Here is a 13,476-nt window from a genome sequence, read left to right as displayed (position 1 = left end):
GCAACACAAGTATTTCTCTTCCTGGTGGAGAACTTTGCTTATCCACTGTATTCTATTCAGTGTGGTGTTGAAAAGAAAAAGAAGTAACTGAGCACTGAACCAGTAACATATACTGCACCTGGCCTAGTATTACATTTTTAACCTTGTATATCCTATATTTATCTACTAGCTTGGGGCAGGAGGGGGTGGGGGCGGGGGGTATCATTTCATTCAAGCCAAATGTTTCTTTTCTACTTACTGCTGATAATAGTACACACTAACTGGCAAGATTTTTTTTTCTTGCTTGTGACTGCTCCGCAAGCAACAACTGCTCTCTACAGTTCAGACTTGCATATTTTTCACCAAAATGTGTCTGATCAAAGGTTTTCCTTTTGTCAGTAATGTTCAGCCGCGTATACAACTGGAGACAAAACTGCAAAACGTGCAGCGCTCGGAACACGGCGCCAGCAGGGTGGCGGATGGGGGGGCTGCGAGGCGCAGCGCCGTGCGGATTGCTCAGGCCCCTACAAAGGGAGCTGCTCCTCATGCTGTAGCAGAAGGTGCTGCTCAGGTGCACCAGGTGTCAGCAGGAGAGCAGAGAACTTTCAGAGAGGCAGGGACAGCGGCCCTGTCAAAAGCAGGCGGCCATCCGTCGGGGTTTTGCAGAATCGATGGAAAGCGTAACGCGTGTTGTTCAGAAGTTTCCCCCACAATGTTTCATTACTGATGTGTCTGTGTCTTACCGATGAGGTAATCAGCACCTTGAAAATTGATTCCAATGTGCTTTAGGATATCCTCAAGTACTGTAGTGCCATAGTTGTAATTGTTTACCATTAAAATCTAGTGTGTAATTTTCAGTGAGGATTACTGACTGTGCTCATCTTGTGTGTTTCTGGAGCATTTCCAGGTTGAGTATGAATTATATCTCATTCACACAGTGTGTTTATGGAAAATGTGCCATTAAAGTATCTCCTTTCCTTAGAAAATGAAGCTCCTCTTGTCCTTCTAGGGCCTTGCAGAACATGATGACTTGTTAATCCTTTGAACAGAAATGGCAGAGTGCTTTACCTTGTGCTGGGGAAAACAAAACAAAGCAAACTGAAGTGTTCCTGCTATTTAATGCTGCTCCCAAAACCAAAACGAGGCCTTGGTGTTCAATTTTAAAGGGCCTTGTCAGCCAACAGCCGTTAATGTTGATACCAGATTGTGGCGTTTGCGTCCTCTGCATGGTAAGAGTCCACCCTGGCACTGGTATCCTCGTCATTCAAGTTTGCTTGCCGGTTGCCTTTTTTATTTATAAATAATTCTCCTGCACATACCGCAACTCCAAGCCATCTCAACTCTTTACACCTGCTCAGGAACGAAGGTAAGTTCCGAAGGCTAGAGGGACGCTCGTGTGAGCGAAGCCCAGCCGTGCTGGCCCCCTTTCTAGCCGCTGGTTCCCAGGGCCGGGGGGATGGGCTGGCCACCAGCTCTTCTTGCCCCTTGGTGGGGCATCCCCGCCTGGCTGCAGCCTGCCAGGAGCGGGATCTCCTCCTCAGCTCTGGGAAAATAGTAAATGACAAAGGATACGAAACCAAAAGACTGGCAATTGTTAAGCACAGCTTACTGTTATATAGTAGAAAATTACTAACTCTAAAGAATTAAACAGATCCACAACCGCTGCTTCTTTGAGTCACTGTGCGTCGGCATATGCAGCACTCAGGCACAGATAGGAGCTAAAATAATTGTTGCAGACTGCAAGTGAATTTAAAATGTCTGTTTTTCAGAGCTGAATTTCAGACTGCATTCACGGGGTAAGAAGGAAAAGAGAAACTCTGGTCCCACTCAACTCTGTCATATATTGAAACAAACCCAATTAAAATGCGGCTAAGTAAAATCCGGCTACTAAACCCATGCAAGGCGCCTGAGAAACCCCTGCAGCGCGCCTTGCTGTTCCCAGCTACGGGGCAGTTGAATGTGTTTTCTTGTATTAACACCAGAGAGAAGACAGACGTGAAATCCCTTGATCTCAAGCATTTTTATTGCACAAACATTGAAGTGATAGGGCTGTTCATTGTTGCTTTTAATTCTGACCTGCCCTTTGCTGCAGCTTTATTTTTCTTCTAGGAGAACTGGAAAACAAGCACTTGCCCTCTTAAAACCGATTCTCTAGATCCTTTTCCCACCAACATTTCCAAGTCGATGGTAGCAGAACTGAACCTGTCACACCCCTCAGGGCGACGTGTACAGCCGGGGCTGCGGGCAGAGCCTGCGGGTGGCTGGGGGGGACCGGCTGCCTGGGCTGTTCACACCCCACGGGCAGGGAGCTGCTCCAGAGCCCGACGCTTGTCAGCTGGAGTGCCTGACGTGTCTGTGTGTAGGTGGCTCTGTCCGTTGGCGTCTGCCTGTTGCACTGATGTCCATGTTTGTTGGTGGCCTTTGGTGCCTGCTGGTGTCCATGTCTCGCTGCTGGTGTCTGCCTGTTGGTGCTCATTGGTGCCGGTTTGTGCCTGTTCGTGTTGGTGGTTGGTGCCTGTTGTTGGCTGCTTGTGACTGTTGGTGCCCGTGTCCGGCTGTTGCTGTCTGTGGGTTTGCCCAGGTTTCTGTGGGTGTGTTTGTCGGTGGGGCTGTCTGTGTTTTAAAGCGCCCTGGGAATGTTGCAGCACCTTTTACAAGCCGTTTGCAAAAGGTCATTACCCAGTGTAACAGCCCCCAGCCGTGATGCAGAAGGGGAAGCTTGGCCGCAGCAGCACCAGCGGGGCTGCGCCAGGGGCTGCGCCAGGGGCTGCGCGCTGCAGTCCCCGACCTGCTGCTGCCCAGGAAGCCAAAGCCTCCAGCGGGGAAGGCTGGCACCGCTCTGCCTTGCAGCTGCAGCTACACCCCCCACCCCCACCCCATTCAGTAACTCAGCACAAGAACTTCGCTGAACATCGGGAGCGCCCACAGCAACAACAAATCCCTTTTAAGGAAGCATTTCATGGCCGTCAAGTACTGCGGCTCTACATGCCCATCCCATTCCCTTGCAGGAACAGAGCAAGAGTTGCATGCATTCGTGTTTCTTTTCCTTTCCCCGTTCTTAGCTTCTGCACCAGTTGTTCGCCAAAAATAAACACCGTTCCACAACCATATATGTGCAACAGCCTTCTGGTGATTGTCAGCCCCCTCCGGCACTGCCGTGATTCCACACGGCCAGGAGACTGTCGGCTTTCTAACACGCTCTGAGGGGCTATGCACATAACCCAGCTGAATCGGGAATGCCTTTTACATCTGTTTTCTTTTCTGGACAAAAATAGTAGGAAAAGTTTAGCAAAAACATGTCACAAGTTGCTAGAAGTGTTTCAGGATCCTGTACTGTGGCCTTTGTTGAACTTTCACTCTCCAGTGGAACTAAAGAAGGATAATTTTCTCCTGGGACCTGCTTTAAAATACTTATCCATCTGCTGGTATTCAGAGAGAGTCAAGGTGTGTAACATTGAGGACTGGATGAAAAACAATTTCCAGAAAGACTTCTGTAACAGGCACGAAAACACTGTCAATGATTTCTTACTAGAAGTTTGCAACAGGTATGTTCTTTGGGTGTGAAACTCTACATCTGCTGTAAAGGTTAACTGCCTTGAAATGAGAGAATTGAGAGCTATTTACTCCATACATCCTACCTGAAATGGAGCATTAAGTACGTGAGTGCTTTGGCTTTGCAGTCTGATTGCAGCGTGAAGTTAGTTTTACAGTGGCAGTAGCATATACTGCATATCGACTTTCCTTAACCCTATTTTTTTCCTTGTTTGTTTTTGAAAAAAAGAGTAATACGGGGAAGTGCAACACTGCCTACTAAATGGCTGCTTAACTGAAATGTGCCATTCTGGCAGTGCAGAGCACTGGGGGGGGGGGGCGGGGGGGCACGGGCTAGAGGGAAGGCATGAGTTCAAATAGCAAATACATGTCACAACAAAACCAAGTTAATTAAACATGTTACCAAACACCAAATTTGTTTCATTCTAAGAAGTAAGTATTGCTTTTATACTGAAATTTAACTCTTAGCTTTTTATAAACTACAGTAAAGGAAAAGAATTATCACTGTGGATGGGTACACAGCATTTCTTGTAAGAGCTTTACTGCTACAAAACAGCTTTAAAGAAAAAAAAAAAAAGTTAAATTACCTTAGGAGCAGCAAACGGGGTAGGGCCAACCCTAGTGTTTTAGTACCACCAGGGACGGTTGCCATCGTAGATGGGAGCTGAAAGGGGCACGTCGGTGCCCACCCTGCCAGGGCAGGGCTTTGTGCCACAGCGCGGAAGGCAGAAAGCTCTGTTTAGCAGCGGCAATTTAAACCCCGGCAAATTAGAGGATACTGCGAGCACATGGTGTCCTGGTGAGAACCGGCAGCGGTGCAGGCTCAAAACAAGGACTGAAATGTAGGTTCAAACCAGAACGTTAAGTTGCAAGTAATACAGTTCAGAAGTAACTGTTCCAGAACAAACTGATAGAAAAGTTTGGGTTAATTAGCAGAGCATCATTAGGAAGCACTTCTGTGCCTAAAAGGAGGGTATTGGGTGATGCACTCTCTCATTTTGGCACTAGGTTGCCTACCACAATGCCAGACTTTAACTATTTCCACTTTTTTTGCCATCACAAATGAGGATTCAGAAAGGGGACACAACCACAGGTCTGCAGAAACAGTTTAACATTTAAATGCTTTTCTCTGCGATCTCAAAGCCTCTCAAAATCCAGCAAAGGCCTTTCAGCCTTAACGTGGGTTTGCTTCCACTAGTTACTGAATTCTTAAAAATTACACTGACACTCACCCCCCCCTCGCACCTCATCCACTTTAGCCTTCCTAAGATAAGTTCCTGCCTTTTTTTTTTTTTCCCCCACTGAAAGCATTTCCATCTAAACAAAATCCCTAGTGTTCTGTGCAAAGAAGAATGCAAATTAAATATCCAGCTTTTCCCCCCGACCCTGGAGTACTTTCACTCTGTGGATGAAGTCACAGAGATGGCAGATTGGAGCCCTTCTGAACTTCGCCTGCTCTAAACCACTGGCTTTTCTAACTGTTACTCAGGGTAAAGGAAAAGGGGGGCTGGGGGGACGACCACGCTGACAGCAGCACACTTTACTCCCCCTGCTCCAAAGGTGAAGTCAAGCAGCAGTGGGGGGATGGGCTGGGGTGCAGAGACGGGAACGTACCATGTACCAGTTTTAAGGACAAACGAACACGCCGCAGCCGTGGCAGAGCCCCTTCTTCGCTCCCACTGCCCTTGCACACCCACCCCGACACGGGCTCCGAGCATGGATGTGTTCACGGCAACCGCACAGCTCCTATGGGGGGAGGCAGGCGAACCGCTCTGCCCGGGGGTCTCCCAGGCTTGGTGCTGGCGCTGCACCAGCACGGCCCGCAGCAGCCCCGGCTAACGGACACCAGGCTGCACCGCGCTGACCGGGCGGGAGCGGAACCGTGCTCGCTCTGCGAAGGCTTGGCAGGGTGGCGCGCAGGGGCCCTGCACGCGGAGCTGCCTTGCTCCCGTTTGCCACCCACGGACGGGGAGTCGGAGCCAACACCGTGACTAGGAGCAGCCCTTCGCTGTGCTCTCCCCATCCGCCCAAGCCACAAAAAGGAAGCTTTTGAAATTTGCTGCGTCATTGTTTACCAGCAGCATTTTTACCGTTTTCAGTGATTTGAAGGAAGGTTTAAGACCTGTTTGGGGTTCGAGCATCAACACTCTTAGCTGGCATCTATTAAGTACATCCAGGGAGCTGAAACACACCCATTAATCCCCATAGAATCAGGAGTGGAAGTGTCTTACTTGCCCATGCTCGGCTCTTCACTCAGTTGTCCTCACACTCATCCTGACCTGAGTCCTCACCCACGTGCTGCGCTCGGAGAAGCGCGGCACCATGCACCGCCTTCCAAAAACCAACGCAGCTGCAGCTGAAATAGGCGCCTACCTCCCCTTCCCCACCACACCGAGGTACCGACATACGGACACACAAGGCAAAGGTAAGCCTCACGACCAGCAGAGCTCAGCGTTAAGGCCTACATACGCCCCCACCTGCTCGTGCCACCTTACCCCTCCCAATGGAAGAGGATGTATTTTTCTACCTTTCATATTTACTCTTGACTATACTAGCTTCTTCAAGCTCTATTACGTATTTTCCCCCTTGTCTCACCTGTAACAATCGTGTTTTCAGATGTCCAAACCTGCTATCTGTGACCCTCGCTGGGTGTGGCCACGTTACAGATGAGTGCATCTTGCTGCTTCTCAAGAACTGCCCAAACCTCAAGACACTCAAACTGGAAAACTGTGTGCGGATCACAGACCAGACACTAGCAGCAGTGACCCTCTACGGGGGATCATTGCAAACGCTCCATGTGGATTTCTGCCGGAACATAACACAGACTGGTCTTGAAAAACTCAGAGAAAAATGTCCTTTGGTAACGCTGAGAGCGGACAGAAGCGCTAACATGATTCCAGACAATAAACCAGAAAAAAAGTCGATGCTTGAAAAGGCATCAAGGAAATGGGTTCAGTTTTAAGTGCAACAAATTGTGTAACGTGTAATCGGTCAGTGTGAGTATCTTACTCCACTCCCACTCTCCTCTTGGGTAGCACTGCTGCAAGGAACTGCATTCTGGTTTAGGTCCAAACAAATGGCTGATACATTTTGTAAAGGCTGCACAAAGGCATGCTTCTCCACCAGGATGGTCTTAAAGAAAAAAAACTGTTTTCTTTCTGTTATTCCTTGAAACTGGAAAGACCCGCGTTGCTGTCACAAACGCTAGGTCTGATTACGGCTGAGTACTGCAGTTTCGATACCCTCTTGTTGCAGATGACTGGAATGCACCTCACTTGAAAGAGAAGCAGCAGTACGTCTTATTGAGGTAAAATAAAATTGAGTTGACAGAGTTCAATAAATTTTGACAAGGTTCAGTTAAGTTCATTAGCAAGGTTCACCTTATTAATTACTGCATGGAAGAAGCATACAAAGGAAAACTGAGTTAGAGTGATTCACACGGAGACCAGACACAAACAGTAAGGAAGGCCCTCCCGCCGAGTCACGAGGTTCAGAGCGACCCCCCTGCTCCCTGCACTCCTTACGAGCCTAGGCGCGGCTGGATCCAGCCTTAGCCTCGGACTTGGTCAACAGTTTATGTCTTAACGGAAGACACACACACACAGAGAGTAAGGAGGACTCTCCTGTGGGGGCACAAGGCTCAGAGTGGACCCCCCTTGCTTTCTAAGCTCCTTCCACAATGGGAAAGGGCATAAAGCCACAGCAGACAGAGCTTGGGTAACTGTATGATCTACACGAATTTCAGGGATATTAACAAACTCAGATTACAGGATGTATATATCCATACGGCCATTCCATCTGCTGAGGCCGATAACTACACCACAGAAGATCTTGCTAGCAAAAGCAGAGCACCTGGCAGCCATCGCCTCCTCGGTGACTCACACCTGTAGCCCGTTTGTCAGGCGTGCTCATTACAGGAGGGCTGCATGGCAATGCAGGCAAAACACAGTCTGACCCTTCGCACGCACTTTGCCAAGACACTGAAAGCTGCCACTGAAGGAAGGGCAGTATGACCGAACGCTAGACCTATAGGAAAAGACAGTGACCTAGAAGCTGTAGCTTTAAATGCTACATTGGGAACACACCGCAGTACCGGTCTATATAAGCACCCGTTTCTCACTGCCAAGCACAAAACAAATCGCTATTTTCATCCCAAACCACAAAGCTGTCTCTTTCCTGCATGCTGCTCTGCTACATGGAAAGGAACCTTTTTCTTTTTTTAATGAAAGGTTGCTATGGCATCATCTACAAAATCTGACACCAAAAACTGGCACAGTTTTATTCTGCTGTATAAAATTTGCCTTGGTACAACAGATGGGGATTTGGTCCTGGGATTGAGTACTCGGGACTGGTAACACCATGTTCCAACGGCTTTTGACGCATGTACAGATTTTCGCCCAGAAGAGGTAAACATTTCCCAGTGCCACCTTACTGCGTGCCACCTGCACTGCAGTTACCTGTCAACAATTTTAGTTGCCGAGTCTGTCTTGGTGTAATGATACAGAAAAAAAAAATCATTGTGATCATCTAGTTGGAATTACTCAGGTTTCTGTTTGAACCACAGCATGCATTTTTAAAAAGCACCCTGTTGCAAACCCTGTGCTTTGCTCTTATGTGAGAGCATGTCCTCAAATTCCACTTTCTGTTATCTTCCCTTTTGTCTAACAACAAAATTCTGACATGAACTCAGAATTCTGGCTCCTAGAGAGCACACCCCACCCATTCTTGCCGACTCTGCAGCTGAACTTGTATTTACCTTAAATCTCTCTCCCTTGCAACACACTCTGCGGGAGGCCTTTGCGCTTACAAAGGACGGCAGATGGTTAAGTCTGGCTATCGATAGCCGCGTTCCCCCAGAGGGCTAGATGTCAGTTCAGCTTGGACGTCAAACAGAAGGCTGCATACAGACCAGTCTGACAAACACTATGGATCCTGAACAGCTCCAGCTTAAATCACAGCGAAGTCTACAGCAGTTAAAAAAAAAAAAAAAAGGCTTCAAGTTAAAACCTTACACAGAGTAGGAATACCTGAGTGTGTATGTCCTTACAGTTAACGCAAATTTAGAAATATTAACTTTGGGAAATCCTGTTCTGTCCCATAAAGACAGTCAACATTTCTGCTCCAGGGCTGTGTCACTACAAGCTACGTGCATGTACCACAGCGAGCCCGTTTCTCATTTACATGTGGGACTCTGCAATTGTTGGTGATTAATCTTACTGCACTGGTAACAGAACACTGACGATATCTGCTCGTTAAAAGCACACAAAATGGAACTTGCACTGCTGGAACTCACGCAGATCAACACTATCGTGGTTTCAAATGATCTGACAGCTCTGTTGCATTTTAACACTTGTAGCTACAGGTACAGCTTTGCAGACTTACTGCCTGTCTGCCTGCCTTTGAATCCTTTATATGCCCGGAAGACTCCAAGAGCCAGCCTCTCCTCTAAGGAACAGAATTTATGACTTCTTAAAAATGCTGTTTAACAAATTATTAAAAGATTGACACAAATATCTAACATGATACGTGTTCTTCCTTAAAGAACAGTGTGACTGTAGTACCTCTTTAAAACAGAAAGAACGCATGAAAAACTGCCACTGAAGCAAAGCAGACCTTCTTCCCCTCTCACTGGCATCTCAACTGCAGAAACAAGTTCTGAAGTTAGACCTCAATTACCTAGGAACAACTGGTTTGATTTTCCAATTTCTTGCTGTATATTCTTTTTACAATACTGTTGCTCCTTTTATTAAAGGTATGTGGAGAAAGCGCTTGGAGTGTCATAATGGGGAACTTGGCTCGGGTGCCACAGGTAGTCCTGAACAGAAAATTTATTTCAACTGATACATTGTCTTTTGTTCATGTTTGAACAGAAAGGAAACATGCTATCAAAATTCCACTTGAAACCAATTTTTACTGCAAGAGTAGTACTGTAAAATTGTATTTCCAATTACTTTCTCTAGGAAGATAAGTTTCGAACAATCTCAGCAGAAATATTTTAGTAGCTTGCATGCCTATGGCTTTTTCTTTCCTCGGCAAGAACCGATGAGCTAGCTATCCTGAAAACATTCTTTATGTGGTGCATCAAAAATGGAAAGAGGACTTTACAGCTCTCACCATAAGTGAATATACTTACTCCTTCTTTCCATCCCGGTTAATTGATCCACAGATATCCTTTGGTACTCTCTAATTTGACTGAGCTAAGAAATAAATCACAGCACTACAGAAACTTAGTCAGAGCTGAAATTCTAGAGAAATACTTGACCAGCGTGACTGTCTGTAAAACACTCACTCAGAAGACAAATTTCATTATCGTATCTTCACATCTTAAGAGATATTTAACGGCACTGTATGACACTGTAATATTCTGGTATTGCATTAACTTCTTCCTAAAATTGAGGTAGGACCCTTATGCATTAAAAAGGAAGGAACAAAACTGGAAGCACAGCCAGGAAGGACGAACAGCATTTATAAACCTGGAAAGGAGACTGCTGGGCTAAACATGCTCACTGTGATGTGGAAACTGAGGTGTTGACACAATTCTTACCCTGGATATACAACTAGTGAAAGAACACCAGTTTCACATATTGTTGACAAGTCAAAACAAGGCAGGAATTCCACAGTCACATTAGAAACCCAAGACCTTCTCCTGATGCCAGCTCCCCAAGCGCTGTGATAAAAGATACATGTCTGTAGATGTTAACACGTAACAGATTTTCAAGTAGCTACAAGATATGAAAGCAGGTTTGCATCTGTCAACATATTATTTACGCCTTTTTGCCAGTTTTCTATCAGGATTGTTTTGGGAGTGGTGTGGGGTTTGGGTTTTTTTGGGGGTGGGTGCTGTTGTGGTTTTTTGGTTTACAGAGCTAAAAAGGGTCTTGGAACACTCTCCCACTTGGCTTCTTTGCCTATTTGTGTACAAATGCTCAAGGTCATATTACTTTGCTCCTCCCCTCCCTGAATGGGGATATTTGTTCATGATGTGGTAAAATGTGAACATAGCTGTATCGATAATGTTTTTCAGCATGAATAATACATTTTCTTACTTAGCAATCCAATTAGAAAATTGAGTATGCAACTATTACATTTTAACTTAGGGTATTAGGTAAGGATGGAAACATGTTAACCGTTTTCTTTAGTTCCAAGCCATTTGAGTTCCATCAAAGTTCTCTTAAAGTTACTGAAAGATTTTTTACTCTTCACAGACCCTAATTCTAACTTACCAGCTATGTAGGGAGGAAGGCTTGTTATCTAGCATTTTATGAAAGCACTAAAAGAAAGGGGACGTAAACCAAGATGCCTACTTGGAAGCTGCATCTGGTTAACAGGTGCAAATGGCAAACAAGACTTTGTTATCGAAAGTTTGTGCCCTTTCCTGCGCAACAAGGAAAAAGCAACATTCAGAAGACCCTTCAAATTTCCATTGTGATAATATTGCTCGGCTTGGCAAGAAGGTAAAAGAAAATTAAACAAAGCCCTGCACCACAGTGAAACTGCTTGCTTACCAGCAGCGGTATTTTTTGACGTTATACTTCTTCACTCAGTCAGAAGAGCTAAATGACAGATCTAAACCAAACTTCCACACCTGACTGGATCACCTGTTCACCTCTTCTCCAGAGAACACTACTGTTCAAGAACACATTCTGCTCTTACCAGTTCTCTCTCAGCATGACGGATGCGCATTCCTCCTCCTGCTGCATTCTAGCTATGGCGAGGAGCCAACGCTACTACTGCTAGCTCCAGAAAGAGCGGGGCTTCACCCAGTTCCAGTAACTTGCCTATCTCCAGTCGCAGGGACTGGCTGCTCATCTTCTCTCAGTGTGGCGTGCCTACCTGTTCCAGAGGGCTGTCCAGCTGCCTGACAGCCCAAAAGGCTAGGGAGGCACTTCCTAGGTGGGAAAGAAAGAAGTAGGAAGAAGCGATTGGGAATACCAGAGATGGCAGAGAAGAAATTACCGAATCCCAGGGTAAAAACAGGATAAGAAACAGAAATTATGGGCTTCAAGAAGCGACAGCCTTATAAACCAGAGACAGCGAGCGCTTCTTGAGAGTTATTTAAGCATACAGCAAAGGTTAGGTACTACTTATGTGCAGCAAAAAATAAGCAACAGCAAATAGTAGTCATGTTCAACAAGGGACCCAGGCTTTTGGCATTGCAGCCATCTATGCAGCACATTACTTCTGTGGCTAAAGCGTTTCAAGCTGGTTTTCTCTAGTTATGCTTAGAATTTAACACTTCTGTGCTTACTGTGCCCCTGTATCTCGTATTAATTTGAAAGGGTCTAGATAAACTCATTGTCACACACCTGTTCTCACCTCTGATAGCCCCTGCGTCACGTCCCATCCAGTGCTGGAAGGCAGAAAGGAAACGAGGCACGGCACTCGGGAATGGCTCGCAGCCACCTTGCCACAGCAAACTCTGCCCACTGCAACAACGCTGCCACTGCAAGGTTCGTTACAAGGCTGGGCTGTGTATTTTTTCTATAAATAACTGCACATACAACCTACTTATACTACTGAATACTGGTAATATTTATTTCCCTTTCTATATGGGGAGAGGTTTGCATACATAAAATACCCTTAAACTGACAAAGTTAGAACTTTCTCAGATGGCCTCCAATAGTAGGACATAATCAGTGTTGTACGTTCGTTATCTTTGAATAAATTATGTATAAGAAGCATTATGCAAGAAACCTGAACGTGATTCCAGGCTCACTCAGGTGCCTGAGCAACAGAAAAATGTCAAGTAGCAGGTTAAAAGGAATGTATGTGCAATATAATTATGGTAAAAACAAAGAGTAGGATAAAATAAAAATAATTAAGCGCTTGATAAGTTTTAATAATGCTAAGATAGAATATTCGAAGGACAAGCACAACAATAAAAAAGTCTCAATTAAAGCAATCAAGCGCAATCCTTTAATCAACATTAATATCATCATCTTTCACTTCACGGTAAGCTGCCTGCAAAAATACCCCCATCCAAGTAGCCAACTGCATAGTCCATATAAAACTAATTTTTAGGCGCAATTCCATTATTTTCTGTGCCCAATTGAAACAGACTCACAAACTAGTAGCACTAATTCAGACACATAAACGACATATAGCAGGCAATAATGCAGGTTTAATATGGTGTTTTCCCCTTTTACTTTTACCCTTGTGTTTTTTACATATTACACCTATAAATTTAGACCAAGATGTGAACACATGACCCTACACCATAGTGATGTGGCACCAAAATCTCCATCCCATTTGGAACCATAATACATAACGAGGCAGGAAACTAAGCCTGCATGATTTCACAGCCCCAAGTCCATCCTTCTAGAACCGCTGGAAGACCTCCCTCCAGACGTTTCATGTCGCAGTCTGGTTCTTGCTCATAGCTCAAGAACCTTTTGCCTTTTTCATGAGCCAACAACTAGCCCTAACTGACAGAACCCCGCTAGATAAAACCTGGATCTGCAGATTTTTACAGCTGATCAAGTCAGCCCTTTGACCAGTACTAGCTGGCAGCAGTGCACCGGTTTGGTCTCGGGCAGCCGGGAAGTTGCCCCATCAATCCCTGCCAACGTACAACAATCACATGAGGGAAAACAACAGGAATTTCTACCCCTTCTCCAGACTCAGGCGGAGCAGTCTTGTCCCAGGCGAGATGGAGTTAGCAAGCGTTCTCACTAGCCCTCAGGCCCCGCAGCATCCTCACCAAGGGGTGTGGTGAGAATGGGGACGGGACGAGGGCTGGGCAGCAGTGACCCAGCTGGGGACAGACCCCCCCCTTCTCCTCAGCCCAGGTAACTCCTGAGCACCAAGTGGCAGTTGTGGTCTGAAACAAATCAGTTTTGATAGAGACACTGGGGAATTACCTATTCTACAGCACTTCCCTAACACGGACAAAGGTTTCTTTGCACAGGGCGTTAACATAAACGTTAGGTGCAAGCCACACGCTGC

General features: G+C 46.0%; 1 protein-coding gene and 1 long non-coding RNA gene across 3 annotated transcripts; one reads left to right on the top strand and one right to left on the bottom strand.

Moving 5' to 3' along the window:
* Positions 1-410: 410 nt before the first annotated feature.
* FBXL22 (F-box and leucine rich repeat protein 22) lies at positions 411-8,542 on the top strand. Of its 2 annotated transcripts, XM_055806516.1 has the most exons (3): positions 411-1,208; positions 1,749-3,524; positions 6,148-8,542. In XM_055806516.1, the coding sequence occupies exons 2-3, from the start codon at positions 3,190-3,192 to the stop codon at positions 6,491-6,493; spliced, it is 681 nt and encodes a 226-aa protein (XP_055662491.1). In that variant the 5' UTR covers positions 411-1,208; positions 1,749-3,189; the 3' UTR covers positions 6,494-8,542. The 2 variants fall into 2 exon arrangements, with proteins under 2 accessions (XP_055662491.1, XP_005240802.1); XM_005240745.3 differs by having other exon boundaries at positions 411-3,524.
* LOC129784605 (uncharacterized) lies at positions 7,740-13,057 on the bottom strand. Its single transcript, XR_008747528.1, has 2 exons — positions 11,848-13,057; positions 7,740-11,420 (listed from the first exon to the last, which is right to left on the bottom strand). It is a non-coding gene; the product is annotated as an uncharacterized LOC129784605 (long non-coding RNA).
* Positions 13,058-13,476: the final 419 nt, after the last annotated feature.

The sequence above is a fragment of the Falco peregrinus genome, chromosome 1 (genome assembly GCF_023634155.1).
Source record: "Falco peregrinus isolate bFalPer1 chromosome 1, bFalPer1.pri, whole genome shotgun sequence".
NCBI classification, from domain to species: Eukaryota; Metazoa; Chordata; class Aves; order Falconiformes; family Falconidae; genus Falco; species Falco peregrinus.
Note: the sequence above shows the minus strand (reverse complement) of the source record. Positions and strands in the feature narration are given on the sequence as shown.

Bases quoted from the DNA above. Each gene is read 5' to 3' on its own strand.
- FBXL22 (XM_055806516.1), top strand. From the start codon at position 3,190: ATGCACATAACCCAGCTGAATCGGGAATGCCTTTTACATCTGTTTTCT. The intron at 3,525-6,147 runs GTATGTTCTTTG...TCGTGTTTTCAG, and splicing joins TTACTAGAAGTTTGCAACAG to ATGTCCAAACCTGCTATCTG.